Source organism: Kryptolebias marmoratus, linkage group LG9 (assembly GCF_001649575.2).
Source record: "Kryptolebias marmoratus isolate JLee-2015 linkage group LG9, ASM164957v2, whole genome shotgun sequence".
NCBI classification, from domain to species: domain Eukaryota; kingdom Metazoa; phylum Chordata; class Actinopteri; order Cyprinodontiformes; family Rivulidae; genus Kryptolebias; species Kryptolebias marmoratus.
Window position 1 is genome coordinate 20,086,229 of NC_051438.1, and position 16,677 is coordinate 20,102,905.

The following is a 16,677-nucleotide window of genomic DNA, read 5'->3' on the forward strand; positions in this document are numbered from 1 at the left end:
AGGCCGGAGCAGAGAGCAAATCAGACGGGCAGGAAGAGAACGAAAGTTTATATGAAAAATAAGACATTTCCTTTAATAACATCTGTAACATCAAGGTTGTAGTGTGGTATAGTTCTGAATATATTTGAGGATGCAGAGTACACTTTCATGAGGACACTGAATCGATTACCTTTTGCTAATACAACATAAACCTGCTTTGTTTTCTACAGACATCATAAAAGGGCACAAATGGTGTAGCAGCAAAACAAATGTAGTGTAGTTTCTCCTCTACGTAGGCTACAGTGGTAATTGCAGAGAAGAGATTCATTGCAAGGAACAGCTAAAATGAAAATTACAAACACATTTTCTAAAGTATGCTCTAAGTCATACACAGTATGGATATGACAGATTATTAGATGTTATATAGTTCAGTAAGGGTAAGCTATATTTAGACACCGGAGGCTGAACTGTGTAGATACAAATCACACAGATGTTTGATGCTCACAAGATAAGGACATTTGAATAAGATATTAACATGTCCACACTTTTAATCCTCAGGGGTTGTGACGTCAGAAAGACAGGACAGATAACAGCACATCTCAGCAGACTTAGCTAAGAGCAGAAATCAAACAGAAAATTTGGTCAAAACGTGTAGAAGTTGGACCCCAGAGACGTTAATGTGAGCGCTGCAGGATTTTTAGAAGGAATGTTTACATCACACAAGTCTACTGAGGGGAAAACATGTCACTTTTTTCCTTAATATACATTTAATATACCTTTGTTTCAATGGACCGATCTACAATATGTGCTCTGCAATCTCAAACGCAAATGCAATCTGTACTGAAGCTCAAAGACTCTTAGGTTTTCCAAAATACAGTATTTGTTTTCTTATTTAAAATTAGCCTTTTTTGAACTATTATTGGAAAAAATATGGAAAATTATTTCATTTATGCAAATCCAGATTGTACAAACAGGAATGACTGGAGGTAAGTAAAAGAGAACCTCAAAGGGATAGTTCAGATCTTTAGAAGTGTGGTGCGGTGGGAAGGTTATGAACAATTAATATCTTACCTGTTGTAGATAGCTCTTTGTGTGACCTCAGTTTGGGGAAACAGAGTTTAATTCTGAGCTGACTAGTTTGAGCAAAGCCAAGACCAAAGTGGGATTGCTGCTGCCCTTAAACAACTCCAGTTTCTGTTCTTTTTGTTTTTAAGCTAATCCGTCCACGTCATCCGTGAGGTCTGCACAGCTGGAAGTGGGAACCAAAGAACCATGTTCCTCGACTCGGAGAGTAAGCGTGTCTTTCTGTGAGACAGCAGCCTCTCCAAGAACTTAACCCGTCTTCGGACAATCTCCAGATAGATGGGACAAGCCTTGTGCCGGTCCTTCTCATGAAGCGAGAAGCAGCACCCCTGAGGACAAGGGTGAACAGAAGACTTCTCCTGTGTCCGCTTGGCGCTCATCCAGAACCACAAAGCCAAACAGTGAAAGGAATAAATGAGCGCGGGCAGAAACCAACAGGGAGCCGAGACTAACACCACCATAAACAGTTAAGATAATGCCTCTCGAGACAGAGAGCTAACTAGCAGAAGCTAGTCAGCCTGTCTTGAAAGAGGCGTTCTCAGCCAGGGGTAGAATGAAGAATGACGGTGAGGATAAACAATTTAGGAGTCACGTGTCATCATCAAGTCATTTGCCTAAAGGCAGAAATAGAGGTGTCTTCAACCAGGATACGTGAGGAGGTGATATCCCATCCTTCTTGTGTTCTATTGAGTGAATCAACTAAAAGGGAATAATGCCAGTATTAAAAAATGTCTCAGCAGTTCATGCAAATGCTCTTATTAAAAACCTTTACATTATCGTCTATTTCATATTACGCCGTTATTATTATATTCCTACTGGAAATGTCCCAGACTGCACAAGAACTGCTACAGCTATTTACTCTGGACTATCCATGAGCTCACCAGTCCGGTCAGAATTAAACTTTATTTCCTTAAACTGAGGCTGTTCTACAGCAGGTAGGATATTAGTTGTTCATAACCTTCCACAGAACCCCAAGTTCAAAACATCGAAACTTTAAAGGAATGGTTGTAAAAAAAATAAATAAATTGGGAAGTACACTTTTTTCCCTTTCTTGCCGAGAGTTAGATGAGAGAACAGATACAATAATTCATGAATATCCTGTATATATATGTGGTTTGGCTCATCAGCTGGGTGGTTTAGTGTGGCGTTAAGAAAGAAAACAGGACTAAAGTAGCTCGGCTTTTTCCAAAAGTAACATAATCTCCCTACCAAGACCTTTAACCTCTCCACCTAGGAGGTCTGTGCTCCAGGACCATCTGTTATTAAAACTCAACTTGTCGGAAATTTTTTTGAGTTTCCTCAAAGAGGCAGCTCTTTGCGTTTAAGACAAAAAAATGTCTTCAGCATCGTTGGGCTGAATCTCTTGAGTTTTAAACCAGAGGATGTTTATTTACGCTCATGGAGCAGAAAAAAAACCTCACTTCAGGGCGATGATGGGAACAAGGAGGAATAACAAAACGGTTTCAAGTGTCTTTTACTCATAGGGGTTAATTGCTTTGGTTTTGCAGCTTTATAGGTGTTGCTGATGATTATTTAGGAAATTTTCTGGTGAAAATCACTGAAAACCACCAAATGAAGAGCCTGTGAATCGATGAATCTGACAGACTCATGTATCTGTATTTCTACAGTTTTAATCCAAACCTGATTATATGCAACATCCAGATTTGTATTTATCATATAAAATATGAAAAATGTATTCATTGTCTCATATAACTCAAAAGTATACTTCCCAAAATAATTCCTATATAGCTATAATTGGTCACTGTTACTTTGAGGCTAAAAAGGCTCTGGGAAATCACCACCTTATCCACATTTCCACACAGTGTCTGGTCTGTGTTTGGAGGACCAGTTCAGCTCTCCTGTCATAGAAAGTTCTTCCCTTCAGAAATCTTCCTCTAAACCAGTAATAATCAGTAATAATCCCTGGCGCAGTAATAATCTGCCCCAGAGACATGTGCTTATTGCCAAATGTATCATTAATATCTGATCTAACACAGAGAAAGTAACAATAATGCTCTAATACTTTGTCATTAGTATGTTATATATAGAGGTAGGGATTGAAGCATTGATTGACAGCGATAAACACTGAACAATGAGCATGGAAAAAAAAAACATAATCTCATCTCAGGAGAGTATAAATACAAAGCTTATTTCAGCAGCCACTGGAACAAAGTTCGGTTGCTTCGGGGCTGACACATAAATAATTCACGCTGCGAGGCTGCATGATGTTTCTGGGTGACTATTCTTCAATCAGCAGGTTTGGGTGAATCCTGACGGGGGGGGGGGAGCGAGCGCAGACAGGAATCATGGAGTCTCCAATCTATTGTTTCTCATTTTCTAATCCTAAACCATAATGTGCACGGGTACAATGTTCTCAGTGTAATTTGGCACAGCAGACGGGCTCTGAATGGGTGTAGAAAAAAAAAACTGGGTTCAAACTCCCCAACCTGCCACTTCAGGTCCTCTCTGAGCTCCTTGCACTGATTGACAAGCTGCAGGAAGTAAACCTCTCTGAAGCTGTCACATCTCAAAACCCTGTTTCCAGCCCAGCAACCAAACTGTTGTAAAGTAACACTGAGAGGGAGGAAAAAAAAACTGAGATTCACTCAGAATATAAACAAGTTATGTTCTGAATGAATAATACTCTCCTCATCCGGTCTCTAACACGCAACAACAATAGCTATGTTTTCCTTTCACTGCACCGGTGGACGGCTATTTGCTTGGTTTCTGTGTGCCGCACACAACACCAACCCCAGTGATTGTTTGAATTGCACATTGTAATGTATAGAGTCTCCCATTTGTGGCTCGTGTGAGCCCTCTCTGTTTAAATTCAATACATTTGGGTATCGGTTGAGCAGGCCACCCAGCGTGACTCGTTACACAGAAGGATTAAAGATGAACACAAACAGAAAAAAAAAAGAAAAGAGAGAGAAACATTCTGCAATATACTCTGCAATATCTTTCCAATCAACTCAGAATTATAATAAAATATAAAAGTGACATGTTATAAAATACTCTATGCAGATTTTGCTTTAAATCGCAAAATAAACGACTGACATATTTATACAAATAAAAGCTTATGGCTACCTGCATTCATTTCACATTGCTTGTGTGTGTGTAAATATGAATGTGTGCTGTGGCAGACTGAGTGTTTCTGCATTTATAGTGTTGTCTGTGTTCCTGGTATTAGAAGTGTGAATGTTTGTGTGTGTGCGTGTGTGTGTGTGTGTGTGTGTGAAGCGGTGGAGAGCCGCCAGGCCTCATTATTGTCATTCTCCTCACTGCCTAAAAGAGAGGCAAAGAGAGGAAAAGCGAGGCAAAGCGGCTTCTTTCAATCGAGGAGCTGAGGGGAGACGGACACAAAGGGCTCAAATTAAACAAATGCCGGAAAGCGGCTTGGAGAGCCAGCCCGTGGTCATACGCTTTGAATAAGAGTGAACGGGTGCAGGGATAACCCATCTGCGTCTTTCAACGAGGAGACCACACAAATACCATCCGTCCCAGCATGCAGCTCAGCTATAGGTCCACAGACACCAGGGTGCCAGCTCATGTGCGTGTCCTATATCCTTCTGGTCTAACTCAGAGTTCATCTGTCCATAAATAGCTTGTGGCTGCTGGGATCCATCTTAATTTGCAGTTTCCTTGACAGAAAATAGTAAAATATTTCACTGAAGTGTCGACATTTAGCACACCTGTCTGAGCCCGCCCCGTTCATCCAGTTTGTTCCTGTCCAACCATTCCTTTGTTCCCCTGGTGTCTTCAGCAGTTTGGTGGCAGTCACAGGCTACGTCTTGGAGTCCAGGCTCCAAAACAACATGGCAGAGTTCATTCGCCTGCAGACGCTGTCCACGAGCCTCTCAAAGTTGTCATTTTTCTGGCACCTTCTTCCTCCACTCATGTGACACGTGTACATGAAAGCTTTGCCACAGAAGCAAGGGGGAAAATATGCTCGCACACATGCAGAAACACAGCACATTTAGGGTGTGATGATGCACTCGTACGGGTTCTAGTGTGTGCTCCTACTAAGACATCCATCAGTTCGAGATGCTGGAGGTTCAGGCATCGATACTGATGCTGAGAGTGGGAAATGAACTGAGAAGAATTAGGTGGCGTTGGAAGGAAGTGGCTGGACCCGTCAAGTCCTGGTTGCTTCACATCTAAAATGATAAATAACAGAGAGAGGAAGGTGTTAGCATGAAATATATTGTTTGATTTATATAGAGCTAATTCAGAACCACTTGTTCGGACAAATGTACATTTTCTACATCAAATATACCACAGTTAAGAGCTTTTTGGGGTTATGTTGAAATCCCATGGCGGGGATTAAAAGATGAAAGGACCCCACCATTGACCAGAAACAGGCAGAAGTCCAAAATTCAAGTTCAGTGCTTAAAGACGGGGTCAAACTCAGGCTGGCAGTCAGTGGAGCAACCAGAGCAGACAGAGAACACAATCGAAAGAGCAAAAACAGTTTGGAAATCCTAAAGATCTACTCAAAAAACATTCAGTGAAACATTAAAACAAGAAATTAGGTACGAAACATAAGGAAGGGATAAAGAATGCTCTATAAAGGGTGCAAAAACACATAGGTGGTGAGAGAAACTGGTGGGAAACTAAACTATTTGTTATCAGCTCGCTATCCAAGCGGCACTCAACACACGTTAAAGCAACTTATTAAATATTTCATTCTGAATTCTGCTAAAAATAGATGGAAATCTGAAAATGATCTAAAGCACAGGATGCCTCAACGACTCTTTGAAAAAAAACGCCCAAACATATTAATTTAAAACCCCAACTTTTCAGAGTTTTGTGTGCACTGACTTGCAGCGACGACCGTTGAGACTCTGGCCTTTCCGGCTGCAGCTCTCAGCTCTGACGGTGCATCTGCACTGACACGATGTTGCATCCAGGGCCCATTTCCTTCCTCTGCAGGGGCGGCATCGAGGAGTTGGGGATGGAGCAGGTGAAGGAGGTAGAGTGGTGGCAGGAGGCGATGGAGGAGGAGAGGGCGTGGAAGTAGGAGCCAGAGGAGCGTGGGTTCTGGATGGGACAAAAAAATAAGAGCCCAAAAAAACAACGCAATTAGCTACAGAATTACTCACTGAATATTCAAAGGAAACTGAAAACAAGAGTGGATTTCAGTGGCAAACTGAAGGGATGTCATGGTTTTCATTTATCACAAGTGCTCCATAACAGTCCTGGCCAAAATTCATTACAGCATCACTTATTATTTAATTTAGAACCACTAATGTCCACTTTACGGATGGCTTCCTCATCTGCAGACCATAAATGAACAGTTTAATGACAGTCTGTCCACTAATTATTGAGGTATTTCCGTCTGGACAAAAGCGATTGCAGCTTCCGAGTGGCTAAAAATGAAATGCAAGGCTTGTTTGAACACGCACACAGCCTGTCTGAGACAAACCCCAACGAAGCCGTGTGTGGGAGATGTGTGACTAATGTGGGATAATGTTTCCTTAGCTGCTGACAAACTAGCTCCTTTTTCTGTCCGTCTGTCTCTCTGTCTGTTACCATGGCTATATGTTCGCCTTGCTGCCTTTGAGGCCTTCAGTTCCACCTCTAGACGACCTACACTTTCGCTCTCCGAGGCCTGGGTCTGAGAAAGTTGCCTGCGTCAGTCGGTCCATTAACTGGAGCTAGTTCCGCCCCTGTCTTCCCCGGGAGACTGGGCCGTGTTAATGAAGTTACTTAATGAGGCAGAGAGGGGCCATCTTTGTTCCCATCGGCAGTGACCACGCCTGCCGCTGGCATGGACAGAGGAGGTGGCATTTGGGAGCAAATTACACAGATTTCACCCCTGCCAGAGCCTGAATAAAGCCTTTTCTGAATGATGGATGGGTGCTGAGGGACATCACACCCAAACTGAGCCACCTCTGGCCCCCGGGGGCCGGAAATGACTGACAGCGAAGCAGATAAAAAAAACACTGGAGAGGAAAAGAGCGCTGACTCTTTTATCTTTCTCAGCTCAGGACTCATGGGCTTTAAAGTTCAAGTGACCAAGTTTTTATACGTGTGGTGAGAATTATGAAACACAACATGTCATCCTGCTTATGATAACAAATATTATTTAACTACAGGCTGAAAGCAGTTGATAAGCGTGACTAAGGAGTTTAACAGTGGATTATAGTGTGTGTGTGTGAGACCTTGACTGTTGCTGTGGCTGTAAAACAAATCGTCCTTCAGTTAAACTGTAGACCAGATAACCCAGTTTTTCTCTAACAAAAACATTCTCACTGGGCCCGAGTGGCTCTGAAAAACCCTTACGGAGGCTGCTGAGTTAAAAGAAGATTTTACACGCGTCACGAACGTTCAACGTACACGAATCTGACGGTTTCAGGCTTCTTCTGTTTGGACCTCCTGCCCTGCCCTTTCTTCTCTTTTCTCGCCGGCTTTAGGTAGGGCCTGAGAACAGACAAAATGTTAACACACTCGGTCAGGAGTTCACGTTCAGTCTCTTGCTATCAGCTTTGACATCTGTCACAAAAAACAAAAAAACAGTCAAATCTGAATCCCAGCAACCACCGGGTGCTGAATGCATCCCTGCGTGAAAATCTGACGGCTGCACGTTCTCCTATTAGTTCTCCATCATTTATTTATTCTTTTATGTGACCGATATGGATTTCTTTCCGATTAGACACATCTTGTTTTATACAACCAAACAGCTCTTGCATGCCAACTTGGATTTAAATGTGTGGATTTGACATTTTTGTTCATGAAAGAAAAGAAATTTTGCATAATAATCAAACTGGATGAGAAAAGTCACAGCTTGGTGACTTTCCTGTGAGTTTCTTGTTCCCTTTTAAAGGATTTGTAGCGTTATTGGAATATTAGTTCATGATATTTATCCTTGGTCAGCATTTTACTTTGTAACTTTATTTACATTTTTCACCACTCACACAGATCATAAAAAGTGAAATTTTAATAACATTCCTACCAGATAGAATAGTTAAAATTCTCCTGAAAGAAAAATTTGCCAATCAAAGATTCAAGAAACTTTGTTGTCATTCTTAAAAATTTGGAACAAAACACAGTATTACAAGCCTGAGAGAGAACATTAAAAAGTAAAAGTAAATAGCTTTAATGAAAGTAGTCAGAAAAATATAAAAAAATGGATACTGAACAGCAAATGGGAGTTCAAGTGCACAGCAGAGATGGCATTAAATCAAAGTGCACAAAAAAAGGCTTCATCATGACTATTTCGAGCAGTTTATCAGCCTGACTGCATCTGGGAAAGGAAAATATTCCTGTTATTATATTTATCCTGGGCCCTAATTTCTAATTTATAAAAGCCTGGATGATTATTAGGCGCCCACGTGTTTGGAACACGTCCGATATTTACTGTAATGATATCGTTTGCAGCCGGTGGAAACAAAATAACTGCCTTGTAATCCAAGACATAAGTGTATGTAGCAGTGCAAAAAGCGCCGTCATTGAAGTATTTTGACAGCACTGTGCATATGTTTCTTACAGAACAGAAAAGGCACCCAGAAAATTATTTTTTTTTTCCATTTTCTGCAAACCGCAGGTATTTGCAACGTCAACATTTTAAACCAAAAGAACCCACTCAGAACTCATTACACAATGAGAAGAACATGCAGCGTTACGAAATACTGTATTTTAAGCCAAACTAAGAAGGTTATTTTGGTGCATCAGCCCTACCAAGAGTTTGGGAAAATGGGAAACTTCAAGCAACAAACAAGAACAAAAATAATCGCACATATGGACATATGGTGAAGAAGAAACTAATAAGAAAATAAAAGGAAAAACTATGACTTTACTGAGCCTTTAGAGGTGATCTCCACAACAAGAGTCGTGTGACTTCTTCCAACTCCACCCCTCTGGTTTGCAGTCTGAGATAAATATAGTTAAGGTTCACGTTTTCGGATGCAAAAAACTCATGACCTGAAAAATACATCACCGAGTCCGACACAGATCTGCTTTTGCAAAACTGTAAAAGGGAAACTTTTTGGTCTGGTGACACAAAACACAAAACAAAATCCTGCTTCAAATCAAACAGAAATAAGATTTTTGTACCAAGACAACAGTTTAAATGTGAGTGGGGGTATAAATTTAAGAAATAAAAAATAAAAAAACAAGCAATGGTTCAGCTTTGCACATCATGAAAGTCACGCCACACTGTGCGAAGCTCTCGTGAATAACTTGGTGGGAAATGGGAAAGTTGTGGTTAGTTGTTTGAATGTTTTCAATATAACAAGGATGACTGCTGGGAGATGGAGAAGAAATCCTACAGTGAAATCTGTTTTTCCTGAAATCTGTTTTTCTGAAAACAGATTCCGTTGTACAAAAGCAGAGAAACCTCCCAGAAACAGAGTGGAGGTGATTTTACAAGCTAAAGTTAAGGTGTTGACCCGGCACCAGTTCTCAGAACAACAAACACTTAAGTTTACAACATAAAACGTCACTTTGGCTCACAGTTTCAGACCTTCAAGGTGAGGAAATAGGTTTACAATATCTAATATTTTATTTGGCAATATTTAAAACTCTCACTACCATGGGACCAGTGATTGCAATTAGCTGTAAATAACTATAAATTTACTCAATTCCTCTCTCCACGTACATTTCAAAGGGATTTTTTTACCATGACTGCCCTGCGTTATAGTGGCCAGACCTTTGCTTTTCACTTCATTAGAGTTCATTTGTCAAACAGCCTCACTCACTTGTTATTCTGGAAACATTTTCAAAACCCGCACTGAGCATTTAGGCACCACAATGTGCCTCATTGAATCACTCAAGAGCAAAAAAGAACCAACCCCAGCTGTAATCACATCAGCATCTCAAGAGTTTTTATATTACTACACCGATATATTTATCGCCTAATGCCGGAAAGCAAACAACAATGTTTATGCTCATGTGTTTATCTCTTAGCAAGATATCTCATGAACCGCTGGACGAGTAGGAAATAATCACAGGAAGTCCTTTTTTTAATTGATTAACATTAGGAGATGGTCGCCACAGACAACCTCAAAATGGCCACAATTAAGTCAGTTTTACTGATATTGTGATAAGATTTGATGGAGTTGAAAGTGATTCACAACATTCAGTCCCAGGGCTGCTCATTCCACGAAATCTTTGCTTAAAGTTGGAGTCAACGCTGTTTGCCTGTTAGCAAAATATCTCACTGGATGGATTTTAATGAAACCTTCGGGAAATAATCAGTGAATATTCGGCTACAACTGATTAACGTTTGGAGTCAACTCAATTTAAGATGGCTGCTACGGACGACTGACCTTAGGGGACACAGAAATGGCTAAAATTCAGCGAATTTTACAGATATTGAGCTAAAATCTGGTGTGGTAGTAGCTGAGAGTCATTCACATTCGCATAAGATTGCATATAATATGTCTTTTTCAAGGTTTGGCCAAAAACTCCATCATTTCTCAACATGAGGTACTCTTAGTCTGAAAGGCGGCGGGCGATTTTTAACGTCCCCTGTGGCAGTGTAAGCCTGAGAAGCGCCATCATCAATCCCCCTGCTCTGGTTCCAGTTTTCAGGCTCTGACTCCTGTTCTGCTCGTATCGTCTGTATTAAATTTGATCCCGTTCTGTTGACAGCGTTACCCAGCTCTGCCCTGGCATTATAAACAGCTGCAGCTGCTGCTGCTGTTGTTGCTTTTGGAGCTCTGATTTACTATTAAGGATGCGTGACTGCGCTCCGTCTGTCTGTGAGAGAGCACATGGCCAGGGAGATAAAATCATCACTATGGTGACAACAGGATGCGGACCGTCCCAGGGGGAGGCTGGCAGAGAGTCACACAGATCCTAACTCACATTTACACACACTCGTACGAAAACATCACTCAAAAAACACCCGACAAAAGAAACCCTAAACGTTTGCACACATGCAAATAATGCATCAAGATTTTAGAAAACTGCGTACAAAACTCAAAGATCTTTATGGACAAATATGTCTTCAAAAATGCACATGCATACATTGGAGTCCTGTATTTATGTCCACGTCCAAACAGGAAGCAGGGGGACATAAACATTAAAGGTGCAATTATGTGATTATCTGGCAGGACCTGGCAGTTTGGGACAAACAAACAAACAGATCCGAGAGAAACTTTCCTTCTCAGAAAACCCGAAGAACGAGGTTTCTACACGCAGAGCAGGAAGGGTTTATTTTTTTAAAAACTTTTTACTTTAACCTACAGGCAGAAGAGATTAATAAGCAACAACATATTCTGCTGTGTTTTCGTCTGCTGACAACAAATCTGCAGCTCTGAAAGCCTGCTGACCTTGAGATAAGTAAACCTTAACAGAGGAGTTGCATAATAGCGAGCTATCCTGGTGAGCCGGGGCTTTTAGACACCTAATTTATAACCCACCGCCTCCGGATCAATCCCGCCTCAGCAACAACAAGTTTACTGCCTGCAGAGAGGACAGGGTGATCATGTTTTTGCCCATGTCTGCGTGTCTGTTTGCCTTTTGTGTTTGCACAACACGCTGTACCTGAAGAACCAGGGGATTTTAACAGACGCAGCCAACTAACCTTGGAAAACACAGAAATGGCTACGTTCGGACAGTTTTACAGATTCTGAGCTGAAATTTGATGTGGCAGTAGCTGAGAGTCATCTGCAGCACGCACTTAAGAGCTAACGCATCTCGTGAGAACATCTTTTGCACGGTTTGACTCAAACGACTATAATTAAATTGAAATTCTGGCATGAAAGGCGGCGGCTCTGTTAGGCCTTTAGTATTCAAGTTGCTCTACAGTCGGCCGCAGAAATCTTCCCTGGGCAGTTTTTCAGCCCTGAAAATGTTACAGATTTACTAGAAGTCACACAAACGTTCACACGGATGACGTGAAACTCTGCCCCACGAGTTGCGTGACGCCAGTTTGATCGATCCACAGGCCTGGGTCTCACAGCAACACAGAGACGAAAACCACGAGGAGGAAGATGCGCAACAGTAAACACGGAGGTAAAAAATGTGGATTTTAAAGCTACATTCTAAATGGTTAATAAACCAAACTGTCAACAAGAAAGAGAATCACTGACGAGAAGAACTGGAAATGAGGCAAAGCACAATTAATCAAACTAACCCGAATCCACGGAGTGAAATTCTTTGCTGCTCAGTTTAAAGGCAGATTTTTATTGCCCTGATGTCAGTAAATGCATCATTAAAAATGACACCACCTATATATTAAATCCAAGATGCCTCCTGCTTTGACAAACAGAATCAGTGCTCTGTTAAAAAGGAATACACATAAAGCATTTTTATGGGTAAACATGGACGTTGTTTATTAGATTTGGCTTAATTCAGTGGTTTTCAAAGTTGACGTTGGGACCCCACACTGGGTCGAGAAGCAACAAGTCAGAGCTCTTCAGCTGATTTCCAGCAAAAACTAATAAAAACTAAAATCTTCTAATAGCACATATTTCTCTATATTGTTACAAAATATCAATAACAGCAGTCATAAAGTGATAAATAATTGTTTTAAGCTGTTTGTGCTGTCATCCCATCCTTGTTTTTTGGTTTATTAGCTGTGTTTTTACACTTAAACCAGCAGCAGTCTCTTCTCCACAACCTGAAAAGTTTGGTTGTGTGTAAATAATTCCAATGTTTTCGCAAACATTTGCTACTATTGCTGTTTAAAGCATAACTTACACAGGCATAAGCATGTTTATTGGTCTGTATTTATTGTAAATACACTCATATTTTAGGAAACTACATAAAAAAATGTTTTTTATTTGTTCCGTTGTGAAGAGGAGTTATTTCTGGCCTCAAGCAGCCGATAAGTCGGACATGTTTTAAACTCAAATGAGATGCTTTAAGCTACTTCGGTTTCATCGGAAAGATCTGATTTTATGAGTAAGGCCGCCTGATTAAAAGGCATCAGCGTATCATCAGAGATGAGATCATATAAGGGCTTAGATAGTGTTAGAAAACAGATGAATGAAGAAGTGGGACATCAGACCTCACTGACACTTAGGACATAACAGAGAGATTAAAACCCAGACATAAAGAAAGAGAAAATGTAAAGTTACCTTGTAGTTGGTGTTGGCTGGAGCTGTCCTTTTAATCTGTGCAGATAAAAACAGCAGAAGTAAAAGGTGCCCTGAGGTCAATAAACTGCAGGTTCAGCGTGCATTTCTGTCCAGGCAGACTTTGTTTCTCTTACCTGCACTCGCACCGGCTGTGCTCGACGAAGGGCAGCTCGATGAGCTCGTGTTTCATGAAGGACGTTCTCATCAGCTGCAAATTCACAAGAAAAGAAGAGAAATTCTACTGGCTGCGAAAATGCAGCGGGAATGCTGAACGACTGCCGAAAGAAGAAGCTAAAACTGAGTGGTACCAGTTAAAACAAGCAGAACAGTGGCAAAAATGAGCTGAACAAAAGCTAAAATGAGAAAAATAAAAGCTAAAATTAGTTTAAAAAAAAGCTAAAATAACAAGATCAAAGGCTACAATGAGCAGAGCATAAGCTAAACCTGTCAAGACAATAGCTAAAAGCAGAAGAACAGCAGCTTACAGCTAAAATTAGCTAAACAGATATTAAAATAAACAAAACTGTAGCTAAAAGTAACAAAACTGTAACAAAATAAAATGATAAATAAGTAGCTAAAATTAGCAAAGCAGCTAAAATTAAGAAAAGAGATCCTAAAGCTAAAATAAGCTAAATGTGCTAATGTGATCAAACTTTTAGCTGAAAGCTAAAAGAAGCAGAAAAAGTAGCTAAAACTTAAAAGTGGTTAAAAGCTAATAGCAGAAGAAGACACAAATAGGGCAAGTTTTTGAAGCCGATTTTAAAAACAACAATGTTTTTGAAGGATCTGAAGAGATCTCAATGTATTTTTTATGTGGAATTTTATTTCAAATAAAGTTAAATGTTTTAAAAAGTTTATAAAAATATATAAGTTATGCTATTCCTGACCAAGCTGAATATTTTGATATAAGAATTGTTAAAATCGAACAAAGGATGCAGAAGCAGTTTGAATGAGAAAAAAAACTTACAAAAGAAATTACAAGCAGAAAACCAATATTTCCACATCTATCCTAGCTGACACATGTGGAGGTGTGTGTGTGTGTGGGTGTACCTCCATGGTCAGTGTGTGTGTGAGCGAGGGCACACACTCCAAGGCCTCATCACCGCAGCAGCCGCCACACCGCCTCACAGACACGCAGGACGGGATGAAGAGATGGTGGATCTCCCCCGGCAGCTCCCGCCACACCTCCACCAGAGTGTCCCGGGGCTCGCAGCCGCTGCGGGAATACACCTCCAACCACCGCCGCACTGGTGGAGAAACACAAGGAGCGGGGCAACGTTTTAGATTTAAAGTTTCGGCTCCGTGGAGTCTTTGGAGGAACATTTGGAGCCCACCTTCTCGACCTTCCCTGGATTTGGGGGAGTCTGCAGGCCGCCAGTGAGCAAGCTGTGAAAACAGGATAAAACTGATGTCAGTTCATTGTTGAAATAAGGTTTTCAGGTCAGGTTGACCTTTAAGAAACCACCGAAAGCTCTGCCTTCTAACCACAAGGAAAGGCTTTATGTCAGTGATAAGGAAATAACAGAGTGGGACAATATTATTACTGGAGATTTCTCATCCATTTATGCAGTTATAATCATTTAAAGAATTTGTAAGATCCTTACATTAAAAACTAAAAATGTATCTGAAGTTTGAGGGACTTAAATTCAGCTAAAACCTCAACAAGCAAATAAAGTCTGGAGGACATTTAAAGTAAAATGAAACAAACACATCATCGCCTTGCTTGCTGAAATTGTGTGATCCGTAAGAACGACTCAGCTGCACCAAAATTTAGCTCAACATCTGTAAAAAGGACTGAGTTTGTGCTTGTTAAGGTTGCCTAGCTGTGGCGGCCATCTTGAATCAGACTGACTCCATAAAGAAGGCTTCTTTTTCCACCATGGAAGGGTGAGCAGTGTTTTGTTTTCATATCCTGTTTAAAACGAACGCAGCTGTTAATAATCACTAATCAGCATTTATTTCCAAAGTAAACCATTAAGTGGCCGCAGGCTCGTTTTATTGCCCGCAGCCTCCGGTTTGACGCTGTTGCAAAACCCGCTGCTGGAGCAGCTCAACAGATCAAAGTATTCCTCGTTAATGACCACCGCAGCGTTTCACACCTGGGATCAGAACACGACAAGCTCAATAAAGCCTGATGGCAGATAAGAGGAGCCAAACCGAACCTCTGAACCCTGACGCCCGGGCGCACTTGTAAGGAGGGCAAGAGCAGGTGTGACGGCTAAATTAAACATCAAGGTGCGCTTCTGGAAACCCATTATACAGCAGAGTCCCTGCACGGACGAGGCCTGCTGATCCATTTGAAGTGAAAATGTCCTCCACATCAGATTGAGACCAGTTGCACCTGCTGCCTTTGCCCCGAAGCCTGAATTTCTGAGAGCAGCGAACCAACCGAACAAGACAAATTAACAAATATTAACATAATGTTATAGTCGCTTTGATATATTACATATTTTACATTGTTATGGTAATATAACCCGCTGCTGTGAAAGGCAGACAATCAAGCGTCTGTTAGCAAAATATGTAATGAATTAAAAGATGAATTTTAATAAAACTCTCAGGATGTATTAACTTGACAACTAATTAATCCAATCAAGATGGCTGCCACACCTATTTGACCTTATCAAACACCGAAATGGCTATAATTCAGTCTTTCTTTCACAGATATTGGGATAAAATTTGGTGTGGTAGTAGCTGAGAGTCATCCCCAACATGTACTTCAAGCACTAACATGATTGTGTGAGACAGACCTGTCTGTCTGTTAGCAAAATATCTCATGAGGCACTGGAGGGATTTTAATGCTGCTCCTCTGTTTCCTAAAGTGGGGCAGGAGACTCATAAAAAAAGAATAAGATGAAAAACAATCTCTACGTTCCCTCCCTTAGCTTTGCGTTGGTTCAGTCCAACTCTGGAAGTTGCTTTTGCTGCGTTTGGCTGGAGATGAGAAATAAATCAAAATTGATTTTTTTAAAGCTTTAAAACATCTTTTTTTGGGGGGGTTATGAATCAGACAGAGTGATATCAAGCTGTTTAGAGGTGCAAGGTACCCAGAAGTTCATAAAAAGTAGGAATATAAATCCCTTTACCCGGAGCTCATTGTAGATGAGTTTTGAGTCTAGGCTATGATTGGATTAATTATGGCCTTAAAGTAAAAGTTTTTGACGGGTAGCACCGACCCTTAGACATCGCTGTTTAGCCGTGCTACTGTAGGAAAATCTGACGAGGAAGCACAGATCGTCAGAACACCGGCCGTAGGCGCGAACGCACACTGACCAATGTCATGACATCATTGATTTAGTTAAAAAAAAAAACGTTTAACTTTCGGTTCTTCCCTCGACTACTCTTGAAAAATAGAAAATAAAATAGCTTCTCATCACAACACCTAATTGGTGTTAGACTGCATGTAATCTGTAGTGGATCGAGTGCATCATATGGGTTTGTAGTGAACTGTTGTAATATTTTTATGCGGGTTTTCTCCGCCTGAAGTGGTATTTCGCTTTTCTGTTCAAATTGCCAACCCGCCACAGTGGCGTGTGTGTTGATCAAATTCACCCGCCACTTCAAATATTTACCCGCATTTGGCGGGTGG

At 41.0% G+C, this 16,677-nt stretch overlaps 1 protein-coding gene across 1 annotated transcript in view; it reads right to left on the reverse strand.

Moving 5' to 3' along the window:
• Positions 1 to 52: 52 nt before the first annotated feature.
• vegfba (vascular endothelial growth factor Ba) overlaps positions 53 to 16,677 on the reverse strand; it is a 23,815-nt gene continuing 7,190 nt past the window's right edge. Inside the window, exons 2-8 of the mRNA XM_017408440.3 lie at positions 14,426 to 14,477; positions 14,142 to 14,338; positions 13,226 to 13,299; positions 13,092 to 13,127; positions 7,402 to 7,485; positions 5,884 to 6,102; positions 53 to 5,219 (exon numbers count right to left, since the gene is read on the reverse strand). Coding sequence (XP_017263929.1) covers positions 5,198 to 5,219; positions 5,884 to 6,102; positions 7,402 to 7,485; positions 13,092 to 13,127; positions 13,226 to 13,299; positions 14,142 to 14,338; positions 14,426 to 14,477 — 684 coding nt within the window. The 3' untranslated portion in view covers positions 53 to 5,197. The remainder of the gene's footprint in view (positions 5,220 to 5,883; positions 6,103 to 7,401; positions 7,486 to 13,091; positions 13,128 to 13,225; positions 13,300 to 14,141; positions 14,339 to 14,425; positions 14,478 to 16,677) is intronic.